Consider the following 25825-nt stretch of genomic DNA (forward strand, 5'->3'; position numbering starts at 1 on the left):
CTGGTGCCAAATATAATGCTTCTGGAGAAGATTTTGGATAGGAGTCTGGGTACCATATCCACTTACGGGTTTAAGCCTAAAAAAAATAGTGGTTTTCACAATACAATATTGAGATAGAAAAAGATGTTTCAAGGGAACCAACCTTCACAGATTCTTGTATCTTCACTGAGGTAGTAGCCTTTTGGACATTCACACTGGAAGCTGCCAAAAGTATTGATGCAATTTCCACCTTGGCAGAGACCTGGCAGTTCCTGACATTCATCAATGTCTGAAAACAGAGAACAAAACTCACCATATTTTCATTCCAGAATGAAAAGAAACAGGAGACTTTAAGTACTCCCCTGAAATTCCACCAGCTAGTAGGTATTAACTGTGATGCGGATTTTTTCCTGGGTTTTTGTTTTGTTTTGTTTTTTAAATTGCACTTCATGAAAGCATGGATGAGATCCTCATTCTCTTCCATTCAAATAGCTCTTCAAGTTTCAGTGTGATGAGCTCGTTGAGTTCAACTTCCATTACTGTTTACAGAATTTGGCATCTAAAAATTCTCATTCCTGCACATTCACTGGAACCAGAGATTCTTTGTCCAACAAGTATTTCCTGGAACTTATAACTTCCACTGATAAGCTGTAATTTTCATAAATGACTTGTCCTTAAGGGGCCAATATCAAAGATCGATTTAAGTAAAGAGACACACAGAAGGTATGCATCAGCTTATTTTCCTACTGAAATATTTTTGGGCTGCTTCAATATTCTTTTACAATATGTCTTTTCATCATGGTGTTGTCCAATTCATATTAGCAGAGGGTTTCGCTCTGCACTAAATGTAGCGATTTTTGCAAAATACAGTTCCAGTATACATTTCTCCAAAGCTGACACATTTTTTAATTCCAGCCATCACAGTAATTTATGAAAAACTCACCTTCTAAAATAATAGTGACAGGATTTGGTCTGAATCCTTCTCCCCCTGGACAGAGAGTATTATATTCCGCTAAAGTATTACAAGAGAGATCATGTCAGTCATATGAAGATTAAAATGCTAACAAACAGAAAAGATATAATTCCATTTGTGTTTTTAACTAGTGTCTTCCTTATGCTCATTGGTTTTCTACGTTTCTTGACCTCTTCACAGTAAATAAAGGTAGAACATTAGACTAGTAGAAAATCGAGGTAAGATTAAGAGGTCTGCTTAAAATATTACCATGAACTTAAGAATTTCTTAAGGCAGGCACAATGTTGTTTTCTCTGTACTGTGCCTTTATAAAGGCACATATTTTCTATTTTCATTAGTTATTTAAAATGAAACATCAGTATAACATCAATATAGTTGTTAAAATTTGAATAAATATTATTATGAGACTGTTAAGAACAATATGCTTGACATTTCTGTTGCATTATTCACTCAAAGAACGTCAAAGGTCTAAAAAGTTGACAGCTATCATCACGTATCAGTTTTGAAAGTAATCAAGAGTGACTCAGAAATAGGTACCCAACAGTTACCAACACTCTTCTCTGACAACTACTGCAGCTCTCCAAATTAAAGCCATGATTTCAGTTCTAAACATTATTATTTTCATTTCCCCACCAACATAGAGTAGCTGAGTAAAAACTCTTGCTAGATGCATGCAATCCATTCCATTCTTAAATCAGGGTATCTGCAACTACTTTTTTTTTTCTTTTTTAATGGGACAAAAGTAAAAGCAAATAAAATATCCAAACCTACACAAAGTACATCAGCCTGGTCCAGTGCCTTCTAAAGTTACCACTGTTTTATTACTGGGAGAATAGGCACCAAGTGAGTCACAGAAGACTAAAGGTCTGGTCTCCTGATACTCAGGTCCACACCTCTGCATCACCCCTCTGATGGTAGCAGGCAGATTTTCTTTTATAACTGTGCCAGAACACTGCTTCATGAAGAAAATCAGTTTCTTACACAATAAATGAATACATGTAGAGTAACAGAGTTAAAGTTTTCAATACTTTTTCTGTCCCTTCTTAGCATCTTCAAGGAGACAGAATAAGAGAACATTTCCTTACTGCTGTTTACAGGGGGGCATGTCTCACAGGGGTTTCCCCAAGCCTTTCCCAGAGAGCAGCAACATGAGGAACGACTGACTCCAACCCCAATTTCAGTGTTGCAGGATAGGCTGCCATCCCCTCGTGGTCCATACTTCAGGTAGCAATTGCCAACACGGTTGTCTACAAATAAAGCACATATGACTAAAGCTCCACGAAATGATCAGGACAAAGGAACAGCAGGAGCTCATTTTAAGATTTCATATCTAGGAGCAGAAATTCAGGTAGCATTGTAATTTTGAAGTCACTGGGAAGCTCAAAACATTCATGAACACTGACAGTTACTGATGCTGTGAGAGACAGCAAGGAAAATGGCTAGCTTCAGCTTCCTAAGTACCCAGAGATGAGTTTAAAATGTTTGCATGTTTTTCAAAGTCACACCATACTCTAATGTAGCATGTACACTATTCCCAGTCTTTCTTCCCAGGAAACATCGGACATCAGAAACCTTGCTGCAGTTTGCTGCAAGTATTTTTTCTCCGAATTCTGACTGTGACTAGGCTATGGCTCTTCTTGTAGAATTAAAAGAATTTACATATTTTTCTGTGGAATTGCAGAACAAAGTCATGTCACTGGAAGAATTCATCTACTGGCAAAGAAATTCTTCAAAAATCAACATTGAAATGAAATAAATGCGCAGTAGGTTTGATGAAAATTAATTACTGCACGCAAACTGTAACTTAATGATTTAGACAGTTGCTGGCATCAGTAGAATGAGCAAAGGAATCTAAAAGTAGAGCTATGAGTTTTCTTACTGCTGCATATATTGTCTACTTGTTCTTTATAAATGGAAAATAACTAGCAGTGAGTCATAAATATAAGGAATGAGAGGACAGTCAATTATTATAATATTTCTTACTGCAGTCAAATAAGATAAAAATTAATTTCCTCAAGAGTACTGTTATGATACTAAAGACCATTTCAGTGAATTAACTTGCTATTAAAGTTTACCTTGATGCACAGAAACACACTCTTTTTTTTTTTTTTTTTATAAATTCACTGTATGAAGGCCACGGTATCTTTTTGCATTTTTAGTACTTCTGTTAATGGTATAACTAAGAAACTTAGAAATAAATTTTTCAGTGATTTCCCAAATGCATATTTTCCTAAGAAATATCACATTTTTAATTTACTGCCTACAGCAAGAGCCAGATGCTACAGCTGTAGCAATTTACATGGAGTAAAATGAATACAGTGTGATAAATGTAAGTAGTTCATCCTTTCAAAATTTCCAGAGTTTAATAAATGTCTTGACATGACATGGGTTTTTAAATGACCCTGAGGTTTGGGACATATCTATGAAAAAAATTTGAAGGCAACTTTCTCAATTGCTAGGTACTACTTGTTCTTAAAGTCCTGAAGTTAAGTTGAATATGTGTGGTACAAAAACACAACTTCATGCTAATTTTCAGACAGGATTTTTTTTCTTTTAAAGGTTCTTAACATCAGTCAAGAGAAAAATCTGAAGCTATTTGAGTAGGTTTAAATTTATTCCAATTCAAGCATTAATAGACAAGTTTGAGTGACTCTGCATGGCTTTTTAAGAGCATACTGTACCAGAGACTGTGAAAAAGCAGCGCCTTCCTTGGCCACACATATTCTATGACCAATTTCAGTATCTCACTATAAACGCACATTGATGTAAAGCTCAAATACGGCATATGTATTCTCTACCTCCGAGCCTCCGATGGAAAGAAACTTCAAGCAGGGTATCTATCCCTCTGGAGGCAAGATTTATACTTCACATCCCCGATCATCATATGCCAGGGAAAGGTTTTTTTAAGACAGTGTTAGAAGAGAGTAAAATGAACTGCCTTTCTAAAAAGAGCACATCCTGTTCTCACTGTGGAACTGAGATGAAACAACCCAAATGTGGTTACTCTGTGAATACTTACCTCCTGTTCACAGCAGAACTGCTCGGTTCTCCTGATTTGTGGTAGCACCAGACATAGGCCTTTTTAAGAGAAGCCAAGAAGATATTCGACTTCATTCTTCTTGGGAAAAGTGAAAAACAACGACCATTTTGGAAGACCTTCAGCCCAAGACTTCAGGCCCATTAAGAACAATACAAGATGATAGACCTTGAAACAAAGGCAATTCTCTAGCAGAGCACCTATACCAAGTTCATCAAGAGTTTTAGGTTTCGGTTTACTCCTCACAATAACTGCTTTTACACAGTGCCATGTTCCCCTTTGCCAAGGGTAATATTTCTGTTTCTTCTGAAAGGAACTGGAATTTAAAATCCTCTGCCTTTTTTGCTTAAGTGTGCAAGAGATAGTGCTATTGAAGAGAAACAGAAGCTGCTGTCCTTTACTGAGAAGTTTCTGGAACACTTTTCAGCACACCCTGTACATTGCAGAAGCAAGATGCTTTCTCAGTTTTTTTTTTTGTTTGTTTGTTTTTTGGTTTGTTTGTTTCTTTGTGGGTTGTTTTTTTTCTTACTAGCCTTGGTTGTTTGCTTGTTTGTTTTCCAAATTACTACAAGCTTCCAGTGAAAACTGGGTGATGTTTTACTATGTGTCTGTGACACAAACATTATTGTAAGTGAAGTTTCAACTTGGAATTGCAGTTCTGAGACTATAAGGAATCACAAGAAAACAGAAATTCAGTTCTTCTTTCTTTGGACTGTGTGAATCAGTAAAGCAGATAATACCCAAAGCATACCAAATCTAGAACTACTACTAGCATATCTGCACTGGAATGACGATTCTATTTGTTTTGACTTCCCATGCAAAATCATTTAACACTCCAGAAATATGACAGATATGAACTGCTGGTGAAATAAAAAAAGGTCAAAACCTAACAATGTCTGTACTCACATAAAATAGTATAACTAATATGTTTTTAGGTTTTAGTTGCACATGGTGCTCCAGCTTTTCACAGGCTTCTAAAAAAAACCATGCTAAAGTGCCATTTCATTCATGGGTTAGGGTTTTATTTCTATTATCTTACTCTGATGGCATTTCATGCGAAGCAGAGACTTTGCTTGACTCTGTCAAAACCAAAAGCTGAATGTTCACTGAGTGGTTGTTGCACTGTGTCAAAGAATCAGCTTGGCTAGAGATGGTAAGCGTACACCTGAGACTTGTAGCTACTCTCACAGGTATGTAAGTGAAATCCTGTTCTGGCCCATGAAGCTGAACTTGAAAAATCCCAGCACACAACCACACAACCCAAACCCCCATGTTTGTTAGGGAACCAAGTGTTGGCAGTCTTTTTTCTGTACAATGAGTCGCTGAGAAACTAAAAATGCCCAAGCAGTATTTCTTCAGGACAGAAATAAGGGTGAGAGACATTTTCTAACACTTTCTTAGTCAACATTTTTTCTTGAAAGAGGGAGGGCTTGTTCTGTCATTTGGAAGCCTAGGGTTTGTAGACATACCCATAAGTAGGTTCCCTTCCAGTGTGGAGTCTTCCTTGAGGAAACATGGGACCCCTGCCAAAAATGTCACTGGGACAGCTACTGGCCCCAAAGCAGAGTGCCAACTCAAACTTTCATTTTTTAGTGAAATGAAAGTCAGGTAGAGTAGCATAATTCATTCTCATAAGCATCTTCAGAGATCACTTAAATTCTTTGGTCATAATTCAGGGTTTGCAGGGCTGATCATACATAACAGTCCTGTGTCATGTAGCAAGGGGAAAAAGTAATGAAAATTCACATTGTCTGTGTAAGCAAGAGGATAATTGTGTAAACTACAGTGAAATGTTCTTTTACTTTGTGTTTCCAGCCAAATGGGTGACACAACCAGTTTTAATTCCAGTTTAGACTTAAGCTAAACACATAAATCAGATGCAAGACATACCTAGGATTAAAGAATTCAGGTTTTAAATGAAAATTATTGATCGCTATGAGAATAGAAGTGGAGATAATATGTGTTTTGACAAATTTTGAAAAGTGTATTTTAGAGAAACTATTAAACCCTATTAAAATAATTTAACTCCATCTATGGAAAACTATATAACAGCATAAACAGCATGTGGAGGTATAATTTTTCTATCTTGCAACCTTCATTTGCACCAAAACAATCACCATGGCTGTAATGCTTCAGGTAGCTTTTACTTACCAACACAACCCACTCCAGTAGGATTTAGCTGGAAGTCTGGAGGGCAATTACACTCATACCTTCCAGGAGTATTTACACAAAGACCATTAACACAATTAATGGGATCGGCACATTCATCAATATCTAGAATAGAAAGGTCACATTTATAAATCCGTTCACTGAACAGAATAGAGGAATGATTTTACTTTCTAAGACAAAATGGGCAAGAAAATTTCAAATGCAAGTGAATTTTAGCTGAAATTGAACAAAAAGCCGTACTAATAATTCATCAAACATTTAGGAATAACTTCCTTACAGCTGCATATTTAAGAAGCCATTCTTTTTCTCCCATTCTTAAATGCACTCCAAAACAAGCAATTCTACAGATTGCTTCTTTAGTGGGGAAAAATGCACTTTAATTGTTGTAAGAGAATACAATGCATGTTTTTTTAACTCACTGTAAAATTACCTTGGTGTTATTAAAAAAAAAAAAAAAAAGTAATTCTTGACATATTTCAGAACAGGATAAGTATACCTGTACAGTTTCCTCCAGTTCGGTCTAGTTCATAGCCATCATCACAGATACAATGAAACATTCCTGGTAGATTATTACAGGTGCCAAATACACACATATTCTGGAAGGCACATTCATTGATATCTGAAGGAATACATTAAGAACAGAAAGTTACAAAGCTTTGCCATATTCATATTATAATCAGTTGTACTAAAAGAAAATGAAGATACATGTGATTGAAAAAAATATTTAAAAAAGCAACAGTGAGTAATCACTTTTGGTTTTTTATAGAACACTATAGCTAGGCATTTGTGAGGCATTCTCCATGAAGCTGCTTGTTAGTTATTCCTGGTTTATGTAGTGTGAAGTAAAATTAGCAAAACTGACTCAAAATGAATGCTAACGCAAAAAGCCAACAGGTTTCTTTCAAAATATGCATTAAACGGAATAAAGCATAACACAATACAAAGGTGCCAGTAATTTCCTACCTCGCAGTCTACAACGTTTCTTAGTAACGGCAAAGAAGATTTTAAAGACACTACCCTCAGGAAAAAATGTATACTAAGAAGAAAGAATGAGAGTAGGCATTAGCAGTTTCTTATACCTCCTTGAAGAAAGAATAGAGGGAAAAGAAAAACCTAAGTAAGAATTAGCTATGATTTTCTCAAGCCCACTTTAAATCTGTTATATAACAACAACATATAGGTGAGCTGCAATGCATCTAAAGGTCTGTCTCTGTGCTCATGTAAACTGAGGATGAAATTAATTTGAAAGACCCTCACAGAAAATCAGATGACTTTGTAAACCACAGTGCCAGAAAAGGAGTTACATATTAGCAGCACAGAGTGCAAAGTTACAGTTTTAGACGCTAATTATAAAGGACTTCTGAGTTGAATTTAAGTAATTACATTACTTACCTTCAACTGCAGGGAAAAAACCCCTGCAGGTACTGTCTGACATCAAGACTTTTAAGTTGCCAAAATAAAGCAGCTATGAAAAAGGCTAATGCAATTCTAGCATGTATTAGTGAGCTATTTTAACAGAAACAGGGAAGGGGAAAGCATTAATACTGTTTTACAATGTGCAGCTAAATCTTTATTTGAAAATTCTGTTCAAGAGCAGTGAACTAAAACTGGACAAGGCGTAAAATAAGGGATATTAAAATGATAAGAGTAATGAAATATCTATTTTAAACTTGTCTTGCTTGCCTTAGCCAAAGCTTGAGAAGCGATATAATGCCTCTCTATAGGAACATTTGAGAAGGTGTAACTTTTGAGGGGGGAGAGAGATATAAATTGTTAAGGGAAAAGGAAATTTGAGATAAATACCTAATATCCAACAGTCCTGAGTAAATTTAAACTGGAAATTAAAGGCAGATTTCTAAGCACCTTGGAGTGCTGCCATTGAATGACTTCCAAATCAGGTCATGAACATAACCTGTATTCAGAGGAAGCTTTATAAGGCTACGGAAGAGACTGTACTATTGCGAGGCTAATGTACTGAAATCTCAAGGGATTGCTGAAGAAAATGGATTAATTATTTGCATTAAAATTATTGTACTGAATCCATATTTTTCTAAAGCTATAAGCCTGATTCATACATGTACACCTGAATGTTTGAACATGTCATGTTATAGACTGAAATTTAGAGACTACATTTGGTTTTATGTCTCATCAAGAATTTTAATTTCTTAAGACATTATAAGGTTTCCACCATAAATTATGAAATAAGTTAAAAAGCTTCGGAGCACCAGCTGAGAAGACTTTCTCTAATATACAGTTCTCTCATATTAAGCTAAGAAACCCCATAAGAACACAACAGGGAACAGAATTTGAATTGGACTAGAAAGATAATAAGTCCTTTTGCCATTCAGAAAAACTGTTACAATATTGAGAGTGAAAAGGTGATGATAAAAAGTCTCCAGTATACATGTTAAAGGAGTGCTACAAACTTGTCAAACATAGCAATGATTTGCCTATTTAAATTTTCCTGAAAACATTTCTTTTAAAATGAGGTCACTTGATGCAGTTTCTGTCTCATATGTAAACACACTAAATAAACGGTGACAAACACGGGATCCCACACACTCTTTACTAGTGACAAAAGGACGAGGAAAAATTAAAAGAACAAAATTACCTAGCTAAAGCTCTACTGTGGGGTTTTTGGACCAAGGCCAGGAAAACTTTATAAAAAGATGAAAATCACCTTCAACATAATTTACACTGCAAAATAACCTGTGTTTGAAGCAATTACTTACAGGTGAAGCACGTACTGAATATTCTGCTTCCAGGCTGAGAACTTCTTGTTTGCTTTATTACAGCCAATCCAAACTCAGAAAATGAACTTGAAGTACCAGTGGCTTACCTTGGCATGATTTGCTGTCCGAGGTGGGAGTGAATCCCATCTCACACTCGCAACGGTAGGCAGCAGGGATATTCAAACACTGTCCATTTTCACACAGATCAATATTTTCTGCACACTCATCAACATCTGTAAAAGGTAGAAAATCTCTTTGAAACTACCTATATCACTAGGAAAATATAAATAATGTCCTGGCATTCAAAATAATACTGCTGTTGAGTATCGTATAAAGCAAAACATTTATATCTGAAGATGACGGAAACTGTATGAATGCAGAAAAGCTCACATGTAATCTCCAAAATAAGTATTTGCACTCTGTCATGATTCCTTACTCCTTGTTTTCCATTAATAGATTTTTTGTTTGTTTGTTTTAATGCACAGTTTTCAGATTCAATACTATTATGTTTGACAAGTTGAATACTTTGCAGTGCCAAGATTTTGTCTCCTGGCATATATTGCTGTGTTACTTTGACACAAAACCCATTCAAAAGGCAAACTTTCTTATGTGAATCATAAATAGAAAAAATATTTTCATATGCATTTTAGAAAATACTCTTTGAAAATTATGAACATTGCAACTGCCATTTGCACACTACTGGGGATTCTTCTAGTATGCCCCAAAAATAAATTTTTTAAGAGCTATGAAAGAACAGAATGATGAGGCATTCACCATTGCAGTCATTATAAAGGCTCATAATATTGCCAGATATGCTTAGGATTGTCCAAAAAATTTTTCAATGTGATTTTTTTTTCATTTTATTAGTCAATCCGTAGTATCAGATCTGATTTTTTAAAAATTAGAAGATCTGAAACACAGTCTGTTATTATCTTTACACATCAGTTAATTTTGAATCACCTGCTGTGTGCTGAACAATGTTCATTAATAATAATGAACTTTAACCAACAAATTTAAAGACCAATATTATGGGCAATATTTTTAAAGTGTAATTTATTTTTCTTAAAAAAAAACTTTTAAAATTCTATAAAAAAATTCTTTTTTAACTCATTAAAATTTCTTTTAATGGTCAAATCCTGTTCCACTAATACTATGAGGGTGAAAACAGATGATGCTTTCCCTGCCAGGGACAGACATGGCCTGTAAGAGGGGAACCGTAACACAGACATGGTGTTCTGTGGTCTTGACTACAGAGCCTGCTACTGCAAGTAGCACATGCAGATTCAAAAACATTGGAAAGAAGAGAAGGAGGTGGAGGAGGAGGAGGAAGCAGCAGCAGACAGGAACTTCACCCAACAAATGGGCCCAGTGGGCCCAATTTGGCACACAGAAGAACTATCAGTTGCCTTTGTTAGCATTTTGTGAGCAGATGGGAGGAATCCTAATCTTAAAAGCCATTTTCACATACAATCTCTTGCACTTTGGCTTTTGATCTAATTTGCAAAGCTTCCATGCAACAGAAACAATCAATCAGTGACATGTCAGCTCTCTCTGAAGCTTCTTACCAGAACAAGACAATCCATCCCCAGTGAACCCCTCTGCACAGGCACAGCGGTATGACCCTGGAGTGTTTACACACTGAGCGTTCACGCTGCACTGGTGGGTCCCATTGGAGCACTCATCAAGATCTGCACATCAGAGGCAAAAGATGTAGTAATAGATGCAGTTAGTATATTTGGCTTACAATTAACCATCAAGGTAACTAGCACAAGTGCAAAGACACTTATCTCTCCATAAATACACAAAGTTCTCATTGGAAAATACATGGTTAAAATGATTTCATTTTAGCATTAAAGTTATAACTCATGATTTTGGACGAAATGTTTCCAAGCATTAAAACAAAAAAGAAAAGAGAAAAAGAAAAAAAGAAAGAAAAGCTTTCATTTCTGCACACTTACCAATACATTTAATTCCATTTCCAACCCATCCTTCTCTGCAGCTACATTTAAATCTTCCTGGTATATTGACACATGAGGCATGCATGTCACAATTGTGAGCACCAATTTCACACTCATCCACATCTACAAGCACAAAATAAACTATTAGTATTTCATCAGGAGCACTGGGATATTACAAATTATGGTTTTTTTTACATTTTGCTTATTTCCACTGTGCGGGTTTGCGGTCCTTTAAAAAACAAATGTTCATGCAAGTTACTTATATTATACATGAATAAAAAACAGCAACAATTGTATTTTCATTTGTTTTTTGTTTTGTTTTGTTTGTAAACGTGACAAGCAGTCTGCTTTGATACAACTGCTTTTCAGTTTGAAATTAAAGCCATTTTCCAGATACACTTAATAAACTAATCTTTATATGTCTAAAAATGAGGTGAGAGCTTTGGATGCACAGGCACATTTCAGTCATAAAAATGATTAGCCCAGGATTTTAGTGATTACAGAACAAATTCTTAAAGACCAAATTATACCAGAAATTCTGTCAGTTTTCCCAGGAGAATAATTTTGGATGAATTAGCTTCCTGAATGCAATGAACTCACCTTGCAGAAGACAAGGTATTGCTTAACTATCAAAGGAACTCATAGAGTTTAAAACTGGATGACTGTGATTCTCTAAAATCTGTTAGCATGGTTTGAAGAATGGCATAAACTTTCCCTTTTATACCATAACTTTTCTTCATTCTTTTCTTTCACTTCTTTCCCTGTGTCCTGCTCCTAGACTACAGGGTCATTTCATGCAGCTTTAGTTGACAGATGAGTTCAGACATTAGGTATATATGACAAATAAATACTGATAAAATTCTCATACAAATGCAGCTGTGCCCACCCAAACTATATTTTGTACCACAAAATATTCTGCCAACTATGCTGAAAAAAACTTTGCCTTTGAATTACCATTATGTAAGGGGGCTGTCACATCACATAGCTATTGGTCAAGGAATGTGCCTTTTCAAACTCTGGATACATGTTGACGAATGTAAAACAGTCATATTTACCATTATGCAGAGACACCAATCTCTTACTTGTGTGTGAAGACTTTAGCATTTATTTTGCCTGAAAGCCAAACAAAGTATGTGTACACTATGACAGATGTGATGGAAATTTACTTTACCTGTGCATCCAGTGGTTCCTTTCTTGACTGAATATCCTAGCTGACAGTGACAAATGAAGGAACCTTTAGTGTTTTCACACTCCCCAAATATACAGATGTTGGAATTCAAATCACATTCATTCACATCTGTGAGTGCACATAAATTCATTATTAGTTGAACATTACTGTCAATTAACAGCATATTTTCTCTTCTGGAATACTTCCAATGAGGTATAAATATTAGAAGCATGGTCCAAACCTACAACATGTGCCATTTATTAATCTTTATCATAATATATTTCAGCTGTTCCATTCTGTATTCTTTTAATTTCCTAAAAGCAAGTAAGGATGAATGTGTAGTCCAAATACCACAGTGTTTCCTAATTTATTTAGAATGCTAATTATTAGTCTATGAAGCCAGTTACTTCTTATAAAAATCACTTTAAAGAATTTAAAAAAAATTGTTTTGATCATAATATAGCTATATTTTTCTTTCAAATAAGAATTTATATAGAAAGAAAAAGTAGTAAGCCGCAAACAGAAATGTTTTCCACACCCGCATAAAATAAAATAGCACAACTAAAAAACAGAGGAGCATGACTGTAGAAGTACTCTTGTGCCAGACTTCCTTCCTCATCAGCTCTACAATCTGGCTGCTCAGCACTTGCTGCCTTGATGCACTCTGAAGTTTGAAGAGGGAGAAAAGTTAGCTGCTGATGTCCGCCTGTTCTTCCCAGTTTCACTGAGCATTATATAGATGATGAAAACTTTCCATTAGGAAATAAACCTCTCCTAAACAAGAATACAGTTTGTATCTGAGCTGTGGTATAGGGCATTATACTGCATGCTAAATCCCCAATATAGGCTTTCAACTATAATACAAGGCTTTAACATTATTCCAGAATCCACCTCATTTGGCAGCTAAATAGTTTATAATTAAAGATCTGGTTAAAATGTGTACTAAAACATAGTCTTATTAGGAGTTACACTTAAGTCAACTTTTTGACTTTATTCAAATAGCTCCAGTTTCACACTAATGCCAAGATACCTAATTCCACATACTGTAAAATAAATACAAGATACAGAAAATATTTCTGCTGAAAAAACAAACAAAACAAACCCAAGTTCTTTGTTGAAAGTAATGTTAGGTCCATAAAAAAATGTAGCTACTCCAGAGGCTTTTTGACAAATTGGATGACGCCATTAGCAAAGAAAGCAACTACATAAATTCAGAAATTCACTTTCTCATTGTAGGCTTTTAACCTTAACATCAGGTACTGTTTCCCTACAGAAGAATAGTTGTGTATAAAATTTTAAAAAAGGATTATGATTTTACAGCCACATGCTATGGCTAATATGAAAAAAAAATTATTGAAGAGATCCCACATGCCATGGCTAATATGAAAAAAATTATTGAAGAGATTGGTTCTCAACTTTTAAGTTGGTAGAATAAACATGGAATATGTGCACAAAACTGAAAACAAGAATGTGGAATAACATAAAAGTGAAAGTTAAAAGAAAATCTTAAGCCCAACTGAAGCATAGACTAAAAAAGACAAAACCAGATCATGACAGCTTTTCTCAGCATTACATATAACTTATTTCTCTTCAATGTGTGTGTCTGTCCTAAAACGTTAACTGCAGGATATTTAGTCTTGCATTAGATTTGCTGCATACAGCTACTTACCAATACAAGTTTTCATGTCCACAGAAGCCATAAATCCATCATAACAGAGACAGTGATATTCCCCTGGAATATTAGTACATTGCCCACCATCACAGATATCTGGATTGTTTTCACATTCATCAATATCTAGGAGCAAAAAATGCAGATAATAATTCTGTCACTCTGGTACAGATTGGGTAAAAGAATACCAGCATAAAGATAGCATGCTGGAAGTTTTAAGATATTAAAACCTACCTGCACATGTCCTGACATCTGGCATGAGAGCATAGCCATCACTGCAGCTACATTCATAGCTGCCTTCTGAGTTGGTGCAGTGGGTGTCACAACCTCCATTCATTATCATGCATTCATCAATATCTGTGGAAGCAACACTAGTAGTAGTAAGTTTACTTTTATATGGAAAATTAATCTTCTCTTGCCATTGTACTTAGGAAATGAAACAGTTTATTAGTGATATGAATCAGAATTTTTATTTTCACTCTGCTGTCTCTGATTTAAATTTTATTCAGCTTTCTCTCTTTCAACTGCATTTTCATCTTGCACGAACAAGTGACCACTTTTAGTAGTTACTTTTGTTCATTGTTGCTTTTGTGTTTTGCAAAACAGTGCAAAAACAAATATGTGGAGAGGAAAAAAAAAATCCCTGAGAAACGTAGGTTTAATTAAAGCTTGAAATGTGGCAAAATTTATATTTTTGGGATTAAAAAAAACCCAAAAAAAGCAACAAACTGAACCTTAAACCAAAACCCAACAAATAAAGAAATCTCTGTACCTCTGTTCTCCCTACCAGTGTGATGATGACTACATAATTCAGTATTACTATAATGAAAGATTTAAGATTTGTATATAATAGTAAGAAAATGTGAATGCACGGGGTTGTTCTTGCTTGATCAAGAAATCACACAATATTTTCTGATCATTAGCTCAAGCCTCTGATTTTAATGGAGTAGTACCAGAAGAATATTTTTTTCCCAAAGTACCCAGCAGTGCTCAATACAGCAGCCATATTTTTATACCTTCTTTATATTCTAAAGTAAAGGTTCATGATATGCCTAATAGAAGAAGATGGTCTTGCTCAGTTTCAAAGGCAGGCATGAAATTAAATAAAAACAAAGACAAGATGAAACAATATACACTGAAGGAGAAATACATAGGTGAAACTGTACAACACTTGCCTATGCAGCCTTGTCTGTCAGGAGTAGCCTGGTACCCAGAGTTACAGGAACACTGGTATGCTCCAACCATGTTCACACACTTGCCGTTTCTGCACAGATTGTCACTTAATGAGCACTCATTTACATCTGGAAAACAATTATTCGTATCAATTACCCGTTACTCAGAATGCAGAATAACTGCTCAAATGCTAAAGAATGAGGGTGAGAGGTAACAGTTTAAACTGGTGGCTTTGAGGCTTTTTCGGTTTCCTTCTTAGTGTGCTCCAATTCAAGTGAATGCCTAGCCCATCCCTGAGCAGTGATTGGTGACTTCCAGCCAACATCCCCCCAGTTTCTATACTGAGCATGACGTGCCATGGTATGGAATATCCCTTTAGGTCAGGTGTTCTGTCTCTGCTCCCTCCCAGCTTCTTGTGCCCCTCCTCATTGAAAAAGCATGAGAGACTGAAAAGTCCTTGATTTAGAGTAAGCACTGCTTAGCAACAACTAAAATACAGAATCATAGAATCATAGCATAGTTATGGTTGGAAAGGACCTTAAGATCATCAAGTTCCAACCCCCCTGCCATGGGCAGGGACACCTCACGCTAAACCATGTCAACCAAGGCTCTGTCCAGCCTGGCCTTGAACGCTGCCAGGAATGAAGCATTCACAATTTCTTTGGGCAACACATTCCAGTGCCTCACCACCCTCACAGTAAAGAACTTCTTCCTTATATCCGATCTAGACTTCCCCTGTTAAAGTTTGAACCTGTTACCCCTTGTTCTGTCACTGCAGTCCCTAGTGAAAGGTCCTTCCCCAGCACCCTTATAGGCCCCCTTCAGATACTGGAAGGCTGCAATGAGGTCTCCACACAGCCTTCTCCAGGCAGAACAGTCCCAACTTTCTCAGCCTGTCTTCATACAGGAGATGCTCCAGTCCCCTGATTATCCTCGTGGCCCTCCTCTGGACTTGTTCCAACAGTTCCATGTCCTTGTGTTATCAACACTGTCCTCAGACTAAAGACAAAACACAGGACTGTAAAAGCTACTAAGAAAATATTAATTCTATCCCACCTGAAACCAGGATGGAAGCTCTGAACAGTATGTTTAAGACAGTGTCCAAAGGTTTATCTTTGTTTCTGGTCTGTGAGCATTAACTGCACAGTCTGCTGCTTTAAACCAGCTCTTGAAGGAACTACGCACCTAACACAGAAACGAAGGAGCTAATAGACATTACATTTTTTGCATTTTTTCACTGTTTTTGTGAATCGTGTGCAAAAAGGAGAGCACATTGTGCAATAAGGTACAATACTTTTTTTTTTTTTTTGTGACTGTAGGAACATTTACATTGTGCTTGTATGTATTTTACTTAAAAGTTGCCACCATGTGTGGAACAGTCCTTGGAGTTGCTAAGTAATTCCTAATAGGCCTTGTAAAATATTCCTCTTTGAAGTCAACAGTGTTAAGGGCACGATAGATATTAGAGGATCTGTAAAATACTCATATAAAGTTACTCATATAACGGAGGAGCATGAATTTGTATAAAGTATTCCTGAAACCCCATCCTTGCCATAGACAAGGAGTTTTCATAGCACAAACGACCAGTCTTGTCAGAAAGCTGCAGACTACCAGTCAGAGTTGAAACTCACCTATGCATTCCTCACGTCCTGGTGACAGCTCATGTCCTGAAGGACAGTCACACCGAAAACTCCCTTCAGTATTCACACATGTGCCGCCTCTACACAGCAGAGGGTTGCGTTCACATTCATCAATATCTGTGAAGAAACCATGATAAACAAATAAGAAATCATTTCTAAGGAGTAACAAAGAGAAAATAATTCTCAGTGCCTCTATGTGACAAAATCTGGAGCTCAGAATACTGTGGGGATCTGTTATAGAACGCCTGATCAAGAGGAATCTGTGGATGAAGCACTCTATAGGCAGATAGGAAAAGTCTCACGCTCACAGACCCTCGTTCTCATGGGTGATTTCAACCACCCTGACATCTGTTGGAATGACAGTACGTCCCGGCACAAGCAATCCAGGAGGTTCCTCGATTGTGTGGAAGACAACTTCCTTCTGCAAGTAATAGAGGAGCCGACAAGGAGAGGTGCCATGCTTGACCTTGGGCTCACCAACAGGGAAGGGCTCGTTGGAAATGTGGCACTCCAGGGCAGCCTTGAATGCAGCAACCACGAGATGGTTGAATTTGAGATCCTTAGAACAGTGAGAAGAGCGTGCAGCAAGCTCACTGCCCTGGACTTCAAAAGAGCAGACTTTGGCCTCTTCAGGAACCTGCCTAGTAAGGTTCCATGGGATATAGCCCTAGAAGGCAGGGGGGCTCAAGACTCTTGGTTGGTCTTCAAGGATCACCTGCTAAAAGCTCAGGAGTGTTGCATGCCAACTAGAAGGAAGTGCAGCAGGAGGGCCAGGAGACCTCCTTGGATGGATAAGGAGCTCCTGAGGATAATTCAAATGAAAAAAGAGTCTTATAGAAAGTGGAAGCAAGGACAGGCGGCCTGGGAAGAGTACAGGGATGTTGTCCGTGAAGCTAGGGACCAGGTTAGGAAAGCTAAGGCCCAGTTAGAATTAAACTTGGCTAGGGATATTAAGGATAATAGGAGGGAATTCTACAAGTACATAGCAAATAAAAAACAGATTAGGGAGAATCTAGGCCCCCTCAGGAAGCTCTCGGGTGAACTAGCTACACAGGATTTGGAGAAGGCTGAGGTTCTGAATTACTTCTTTGCCTCGGTCTTCTCTAGCAAAGGCTCTGACTGCACCACCCAAGTCTTGGAAGGCAGACGCAGGGACTGTGAGAATGAAGATCTTGGGCCCACTGGAGGAGAGGAATTGGTTCGAGGCCATCTTAGAAATCTGACCGTGCACAGGTCCATGGGTCCTGATGAAATCCATCAACGGGTCCTGAAGGAGCTGGCGAATGAAGTTGCTAAGCCACTGTCCATCATATTTGATAAATCACGGCAGTCAGGTAAAGTTCCTGACGACTGGAAAAAGGGAAATATAACCCCCATTTTCAAGAAGGGGAAAATGGATGACCCGGGGAATTACAGACCAGTCAGTCTCACCTCTGTGCCTGGCAAAATCTTGGAGCAGATTCTTCTGGAAGGCATGTTAAGGCACATGAAAATCAACAAGGTGCTTGGTGACAGCCAGCATGGCTTCACCAAGGGGAAATCCTGCCTGACCAATTTGGTGGCCTTTTATGATGGGGCTACAGAACTGATGGACAGCGGTAAAGCAGTTGATGTCATCTACCTGGATTTGTGTAAAGCGTTCGACACTGTCCCACATGACATTCTTGTCTCTAAATTGGAGAGACATCAATTTGATGAATGGACCACTCGGTGGATAAAGAACTGGCTGAGTGGCCGCACACAAAGAGTTGTGGTCAATGGCTCAATGTCCAGCTGGAGACCTGTAACGAGTGGTGTCCCTCAGGGATGGTGTTGGGACCGGTCTTGTTTAACATCCTCATCGCTGACATGGACAGTGAGATGGAGTGCGCCCTTAGCAAGTTTGCTGATGACACCAAGCTGTGTGGTTCGGCTGATACGCTGGAGGGAAGGAATGCCATCCAGAGGGAACATGACAACGCTTGTGAGGTTGGCTGATGCCAACCTCATGAAGTTTAACCATGCCAAGTGCAAGGTCCTACACCTGGGTTGGAGCAATCCCAGGCACAGCTACAGGCTGGGGGGAGAAGAGATTCAGAGCAGCCCTGCAAAGAAGGACTTGGGGGTGTTGGTTGATGAGAAAATGAATATGAGCCAGCTTCAGTGTGCGCTTGCAGCCCAGAAAGCCAACTGTATCCTGGGCTGCATCAAAAGGAGTGTGACCAGCAGGTCGAAGGAGGTGATCCTGCCCCTTTATTCTGCTCTCATGAGACCTCATTTGGAGTATTGTGCACAGTTCTGGTGTCCTCAGCATAAAAAGGACATGGATCTGTTGGAACAAGTCCAGAGGAGGGCCATGAAGATGATCAGGGGACTGGAGCACCTCCCATATGAAGATAAGCTGAGAAAGTCGGGACTGTTCAGCCGGGAGAAGAGAAGGCTGCGTGGAAACCTCATAGCAGCCTTCCAGTATCTGAAGGGGGCCTATAAGAATGCTGAGGAGGGACTCTTCATTAGGGACTGTAGTGATAGGACAAGGGGTAATGGGTTAAAACTTAAACAGGGGAAGTTTAGATTGGATATAAGGAGGAAATTCTTTCCTGTTAGGTTGGTGAGGCACTGGAATAGGTTGCCCAGGGAGGTTGTGAATGCTCCATCTCTGGCAGTGTTCAAGGCCAGGTTGGACGAGGCCTTGGGTAATATGGTTTAGAGCGAGGTGTCCCTGCCCATGGCAGGGGGGTTGGAACTTGATGATCTTAAGGTCCTTTCCAACCCTAACTATTCTATGATTCTACGATTAAAGCAGTGCCACTCCTCCTATAATGCCTAACAGACCAAATAAAAAACTATACTTCCTAACTCTAAAAATGGGTATTTTCCCCCTCAAGCAAACCAGAAATTAAGAATTCAAAATTAAGTATCCTAAGAGACACAGGGCACAAGAAAAGACAGCAATTGCTTGAATAGTTGACATTTAAAATAATGTATGAATGTGATGAAATTTTGAAAAAAGTGCTTCTTAATGCAACGAGACACTCACCTATGTATGCATTAAAATTGCTGTCTGTGGATGCTGTTAATGGGGATGTATGTGTAAACTTTAAACTGAATGGATATTCAGTTTGATAACTTCTGAATATGTTGTGTGGTTTGTAATATGCTTGTTATACCTTTGTCCTGGGTTCAGCAGCAGCAGTCATTTTTTCTCCTTCTTGGTAGCTGGTGCAGTGCTGTGTTTTGGCTTTCGGCCTGGGAACAGAGCTGATAACATTGATGTTTTGGTTTGGCCAAGGACTTTGTGAGCCTCATGCTCTGCCAGGGAGGAGGGGAAGCCGGGAGGAAGCAGAGACAGGACACCTGACCCAAACTAGACAAAGAGTTATTCTGTACCACAGCACATCATGCCCAGGATGTAACTGAGAGTTACCTGGAAGGGCTAGTTCACGGTGGGGTTGGAGGAGGTATCGCTCGGTGCTTGGTCGGGCTTGGGTGGCAAGTTATCGGTCGCCTGGTGATGAGGTGTGGTATCCTCTTCCCTTGTTATTTCGCTTATCATTATTATTATTGGTGGTAGCAGTAGTGATTTGTGTTATACCTTAGTTACTAAACTGTTCTTATCTCAACCCATGGGATTTGCATCCTTTTCGATTCTCCTCTCTGTCCCTCCAGGAGTAGGGGGAGGGAAAGAAGGGGTGGAGTGAGTGAATGAGCTGCCTGACTGGTTTTAAACTACTACAACCTTATAATGGCAAACTGACTGACTCACAAACCTCAAAAAAACAGCTAATGCTGTAGATGTGGATGAGAGAAATATGACCAAAGGTTTAAAAATTCAAAGTGCAAAAAGCACACAAATTTTTGGACTTCCAGGAAGCATTATGACTACCTACCCTTGAAACTATAGACTTTTACTCAACAGGCAGACTAGTGTTATCTTTCATTAGCCTGATAATTTGGCCAGTATATCACTAGGTTTTGCAGGTTATTCATGAGGGCAGAATCTGCCTGATGACAGAATTCAGCATCTCTTTCACTATTATTCTGCTTGGATAGTCCTTGCAGCTCCAAAATGTTTCCGTTAAATACTACGCTTTCCCTTTCTTAGTTCCTGCAAAACGCCCTCAAGAAGTGATTTCTTGTCTTATCTCCTCGCTCTGCTTATTATACGTCTTGCTTCCCTGCCTCTGCCTTACAGATCATATATGTTCACCATACAGTAATGATTCTCTGCATTGTTCTCTCTCTCTCATGAAGGCTATTCAGCTTCCATGGTTTAGATTCTTTGTTATGTTCATCTCTGAATCAGGCAAAGATTTTTTGCTGACTTTTAGAGTTTAAAATCATCACAGTTTGCAGGATATTAAGTAAAAGTTACAGGAGGCCTGTGGGCGTAGGACCACATATTTGGGTTCAGTTAATGTGGACAAAAGCTCCTTACAGAACTTAAAACACAAAAAAGGAAATATAAGACAGCTAAAAGCAGGAACAGGTGATGCAAGAGAAATACAAAGACACTGTCTGAGTATGCAGGGATTGGGTTAGGAAAGCCAAAGTCACCAGGACTTCACCCTTGTAAGGGATGTTAAGGGTCTAATAGCAGCAGCAGAAAGATGAGGGGAAATGAGGGTAGGGAACTGCTGACAAAAGACATCAAGACCTATGAGTGCTGAAAGGAAGCTGGCCAATGTCATTTTTAAGCCATTCTTGACCATCTCTGAAAAGTCATGGAAATTACACAAGGATCTTTAGGCTGGGAGAAGAGGAAATGTCAATTCAGTCTTTAAGAAGGGCAAGGAGGAGGACCCTTTCAGCCTCTTTCAGGTGAAAATCTCAAGAGTTTTCACTTTCATTATATATTTCATTATGTATTTCACAAAGTACTCCACAATATTAACTCGTTTTTAAGGTGACTAGTATCTTCTGGTTTTTCCATATCTATTCTTACAACTTTAGACAGATTAGAGAGGTGATTTTTCAGGAAATGCTCCCAAAAGTTCTCGACTACTGGAAGAATCAAGGAAAAGTGAATCACACAACTTTTGAAATTCCAGCCTTCTATTCCTAACTTTACCAAATGTTCGGATATCTCATTAGCCACTTTTAAACTACACGAATGAATAGTTGCTGCCGTTCTAAAATACCTACAAAGAGACATGTAAAAGTAATTAGCAGAAAGAACAAGCAAAGCTATATGCATAGCTTATATCTGCAGCAATATCTGCCTCAATTGTTCAAAAAGTCACAATAATTATATGTATGAAGTGTTCAATGGAGCAGAGCTCATATCGTATAGACTACAGTCAGGCTTTGTATGGTAAATGGATAGACTCCAGGTCACCCTGGCAACACTTACCCATACAGTTCTTCATCATCATAAATCCACTTTCATAACCATCCAAGCACTCACACTCAAAGCTTCCAGGAGTGTTCACACAAGCACCACTTCCACATAAGTCAGGGGAGATCCGGCATTCATCGATGTCTATTTTATAGTAATGGAAAGGTAGAAAAATCAAAGTTTAAGGTTGTCCTGCTTTTCACAGAAGTAAACACTTGGCCATTATAAATTAACTCTACAGAAATCATATGTTGCATATAAATCAACTGCCAAAATTTAAATATGTTTAATATTTAAAAGAATATTTGTTTATGTGAATATGAGATATGAATATAAATTATAAGTTTGTGAAAGATTCATAGAGCAGTGCCTTAAAAGCTCTCAACTATAGATTAAACTAAGGCTTCCATTAAGTGTAATTTAAGGTTAGATTTCTATGGAAATTACCAACTGTAATAAATTCTGAGTTGTTATAAATACAGAGGTACCAATTGACTCCATGACTATAGTGTCATTGATATTAAAAGGCTTATTATGAAGACATTTATCCAGTAATAGCATTGTAAGCTTACATATGCCCTTTCTATTAGGAATTAAAGTAGTACCTTTGAAAGCCAGATTTACAGTTCCATGGTTATCTTACTAACTAACATTGAATGAAACTTACTATGGAAAACTAGCAGGTTTGCAGAAGGTAAAAAGAAGGAAGAGCTTTTTGTAATACACACTGCTAGTGAGGCAGGAAGCTAAGCAGTAATTTGTAATACGGATATGATCCAGTGGGACAGGCCAGTGCTGAAGGAGAGGACTAGAAAGAAAAACTGCAGACCCTGCTATTTACTACCTCCTCCCATATTCTAAGACTTCTGTCTTCCTTACTCTACTGCCCACACACTGTTTGGGGTGAACTAGGGTTCAATGCCTTTGTTTCATGTTCTCCACTATACTCTTCAGCTTCATTAACTGCTATGTCATTGATTTTCACATATTAAGAAACCATGAAGTCTGCACAGGGAATAACAGAATACTTAAAACAATGAAGACATTAGTCCAAGATAAAGCATAGGATTGGTTCTGTCATCCAAGAAGGCCAGGGAGCAAGGAATCGGAAAGGAGCATCTATATGTTTGCAATATGCTGGTAAGCTGGGCAGCAGACTCATTTGTGTAAATGGTTGAAGAAAAATAGGCAAGCATAAGGCTAACTAAAGAATCTGTTAAAGATTTGAAACAGTTCTTTTTCACCACATGCAATAGTCTCCTTTTCCTCTATGTCCGCTCCCCACAGCCAGGTTTCTGCCAGGAGAGGACAGCTCAGTCCTCAAATACAGATGTGTGGAGGCGTTGGATGTGCTGGGCCTGGGATGTTACAGTGTATCTGCAAGCTTTATAAAACATATTGTTGCTAATTTAAAAAATAACTAAAAAATATAAAAATCTTAAAGTCTTCCATTTAATAAAACCAAGTTCTCTACAGCTGCTCAGTGGAACATTTTAATCAGAACAAACATTCAATGGAAAACGGAACCAAAAAAAAGCGTTTGTAAGGAGAAGTTTTCTGACCTATTCTTGCTAGTTTAGAAACAAAATTTGTTAAATGCATTACTCATCAATACAATCACTATAAAACCAAGGAAATCACCAGTTAGGGCAACATTAACACCCAGACCAACCTCAGTTAACGTGCCTTACCACCCACACTTCATATTATTTTATGGACGCTGCGGTGGTACAACAAAACTTCCTTCATTTTCAGCTCAGAGAAACCCACAATGCAGGCATCTGGGTTCTCATAATCAGAAAACTATCATGCTTATCTTCTGTTTTAGTTTTTCCAGGCAGTAAAAAACAAAATATCAAACTTTTATATTAAATACAAATACAGATTTAACATTGAATGGATTTCAGTATTACATCTGACCTCAGATGTACTCAGATTACAGAGACCTCAGATGAAGATAGGTCAACGGAGCGGTCTGCCTTAGTCGATGAGGAATGGGTTAAAGACCAGTTGAGCAATCTGGACATCCATAAATCCACGGGTCCAGATGGGATGCACCTGCGGGTGCTGAGGGAACTGGCGGAGGTCATTGCTAGACCGCTCTCCATCATCTTTACCAAGTCTTGGGAAATGGGAGAGGTGCCTGAGGACTGGAGGAAAGCAAATGTCACTCCTGTCTTCAAAAAGGGCAAGAAGGAGGACCCGGGTAACTATAGACCGGTTAGCCTCACCTCCATTCCAGGGAAAGTGATGGAACACCTTATCCTTGGTGCCATCTTAAGGCATATCAAGGATAAGAGGGTTATGAGGAGCAGTCAACATGGCTTCACCAAGGGGAAGTCATGCTTGACCAATCTCGTAGCCTTTTATGAGGAAATAACACGGTGGATGGATGATGGCAGAGTGGTGGATGTGGTCTACCTTGACTTCAGCAAAGCGTTTGACACAGTCTCCCACAGCATCCTTGCGGCTAAATTGAGGAAGTGTGGTCTGGATGATCGGGTAGTGAGGTGGACTGTGAACTGGCTGAAGGAGAGAAGTCAGAGAGTTGTAGTCTATGGGGCGGAGTCTAGTTGGAGGCCTGTATCTAGTGGAGTGCCTCAAGGGCCGGTTCTGGGACCAGTATTATTTAATATATTCATCAACGATTTAGATGAGGGAATTGAGTGTACTATCAGCAAGTTTGCTGATGACACTAAGCTGGGAGGAGTGGCCGACACACCAGAAGTCTGTGCTGCCATCCAGCGAGACCTGGACAGGCTGGAGAGTTGGGCGGGGAGTAACTTGATGAAATATAACAAGGGAAAGTGTAGAGTCCTGCATCTGGGCAGGAACAACCCCAGGTTCCAGTATAGATTGGGGAACGACCTGTTAGAGAGCAGTGTAGGGGAGAGGGACCTGGGGGTCCTGGTGGACGACAGGGTGACCATGAGCCGACACTGTGCCCTTGTGGCCAAGAAGGCCAATGGCATCCTGGGTTGTATTAGAAGGGGGGTGGTTAGTAGGTCAAGAGAGGTCCTCCTTCCCCTCTACTCAGCCCTGGTGAGACCTCATCTGGAATATTGTGTCCAGTTCTGGGCCCCTCAGTTCAAGAAGGATAGGGACCTGCTGGAGAGAGTCCAGCGCAGGGCAACTAAGATGATTAAGGGAGTGGAGCATCTCCCTTATGAGGAAAGACTGAGGGAGCTGGGTCTTTATAGTTTGGAGAAGAGGAGACCGAGGGGTGACCTTATTAGTGTATATAAATATATAAAGGGGGAGTGTCACGAGGATGGAGCCAGGCTCTTCTCAGTGGCAAACAATGATAGGACAAGGGGAAATGGGTACAAACTAGAACACAAGAGGTTCCACTTAAACTTGAGAAGAAACTTCTTCTCAGTGAGGGTGACGGAACACTGGAACAGGCTGCCCAGGGAGGTTGTGGAATCTCCTTCTTTGGAGATATTCAAGACCCGCCTGGACACGTTCCTGTGTAACCTTATCTAGGTGTTCCTGCTCCGGCAGGGGGATTGGACTAGATGATCTTTTGAGGTCCCTTCCAATCTCTAACATACTGTGATACTGTGATACAGAGGTGCCTCTGTGTGTGCTTGGTTACGAAATCTAAATGAAAGTTAATTTGTAGTGGAGTCTGTAAATTTATTTGGCAATAAAATGTCCATAAAGTAAGGAACATAAATTAAGTTTAGCTGTATGTTAAAACATTGAACTTGGCTTCACTGTTGATACTTACCAATTTTTCAAGTTGTATGAACATGACCTAAGTATCTTTAACAACTTTTAAAAAAATCCTAATGTACATGTACAAAAAGAATGTTCAATTTATAAAAGAATCACTTTCTAAAAGGGAAACTTAAGACAGTTGTCCATTCCGTCCAAAGATTAAGCTCTTAAAAATTAGTTAATGAATGACATTAGGTTTACAGATCACCAAGCCAGTCAACAAGTTCAAGTTCCTTTAAAATGCCGATGGGACATGGCAGAGTTCCCCATCACTGGATGTTCCCAAG

The 25825-nt window shown here is 38.7% G+C and overlaps 1 protein-coding gene across 1 annotated transcript in view; it reads right to left on the minus strand.

The window, feature by feature from the left end:
• The window catches only part of FBN2 (fibrillin 2), a 158197-nt gene that overhangs the window by 38987 nt on the left and 93385 nt on the right, over positions 1-25825 (minus strand). Inside the window, exons 26-39 of the mRNA XM_061378346.1 lie at positions 21831-21959; positions 16490-16615; positions 14861-14986; positions 13920-14042; positions 13686-13811; positions 12020-12145; positions 10849-10971; positions 10456-10578; positions 8998-9123; positions 6655-6777; positions 6141-6263; positions 2038-2199; positions 923-991; positions 143-268 (exon numbers count right to left, since the gene is read on the minus strand). Of these exons, the coding sequence (XP_061234330.1) occupies positions 143-268; positions 923-991; positions 2038-2199; positions 6141-6263; positions 6655-6777; positions 8998-9123; positions 10456-10578; positions 10849-10971; positions 12020-12145; positions 13686-13811; positions 13920-14042; positions 14861-14986; positions 16490-16615; positions 21831-21959 (1731 nt within the window). The remainder of the gene's footprint in view (positions 1-142; positions 269-922; positions 992-2037; positions 2200-6140; positions 6264-6654; positions 6778-8997; positions 9124-10455; positions 10579-10848; positions 10972-12019; positions 12146-13685; positions 13812-13919; positions 14043-14860; positions 14987-16489; positions 16616-21830; positions 21960-25825) is intronic.

This window comes from Neopsephotus bourkii, unplaced genomic scaffold, assembly GCF_033783945.1.
Source record: "Neopsephotus bourkii isolate Nb327-2 ecotype Australia unplaced genomic scaffold, CSIRO-AGI_Nbou_v1 NB_30, whole genome shotgun sequence".
NCBI lineage: Eukaryota > Metazoa > Chordata > Aves > Psittaciformes > Psittacidae > Neopsephotus > Neopsephotus bourkii.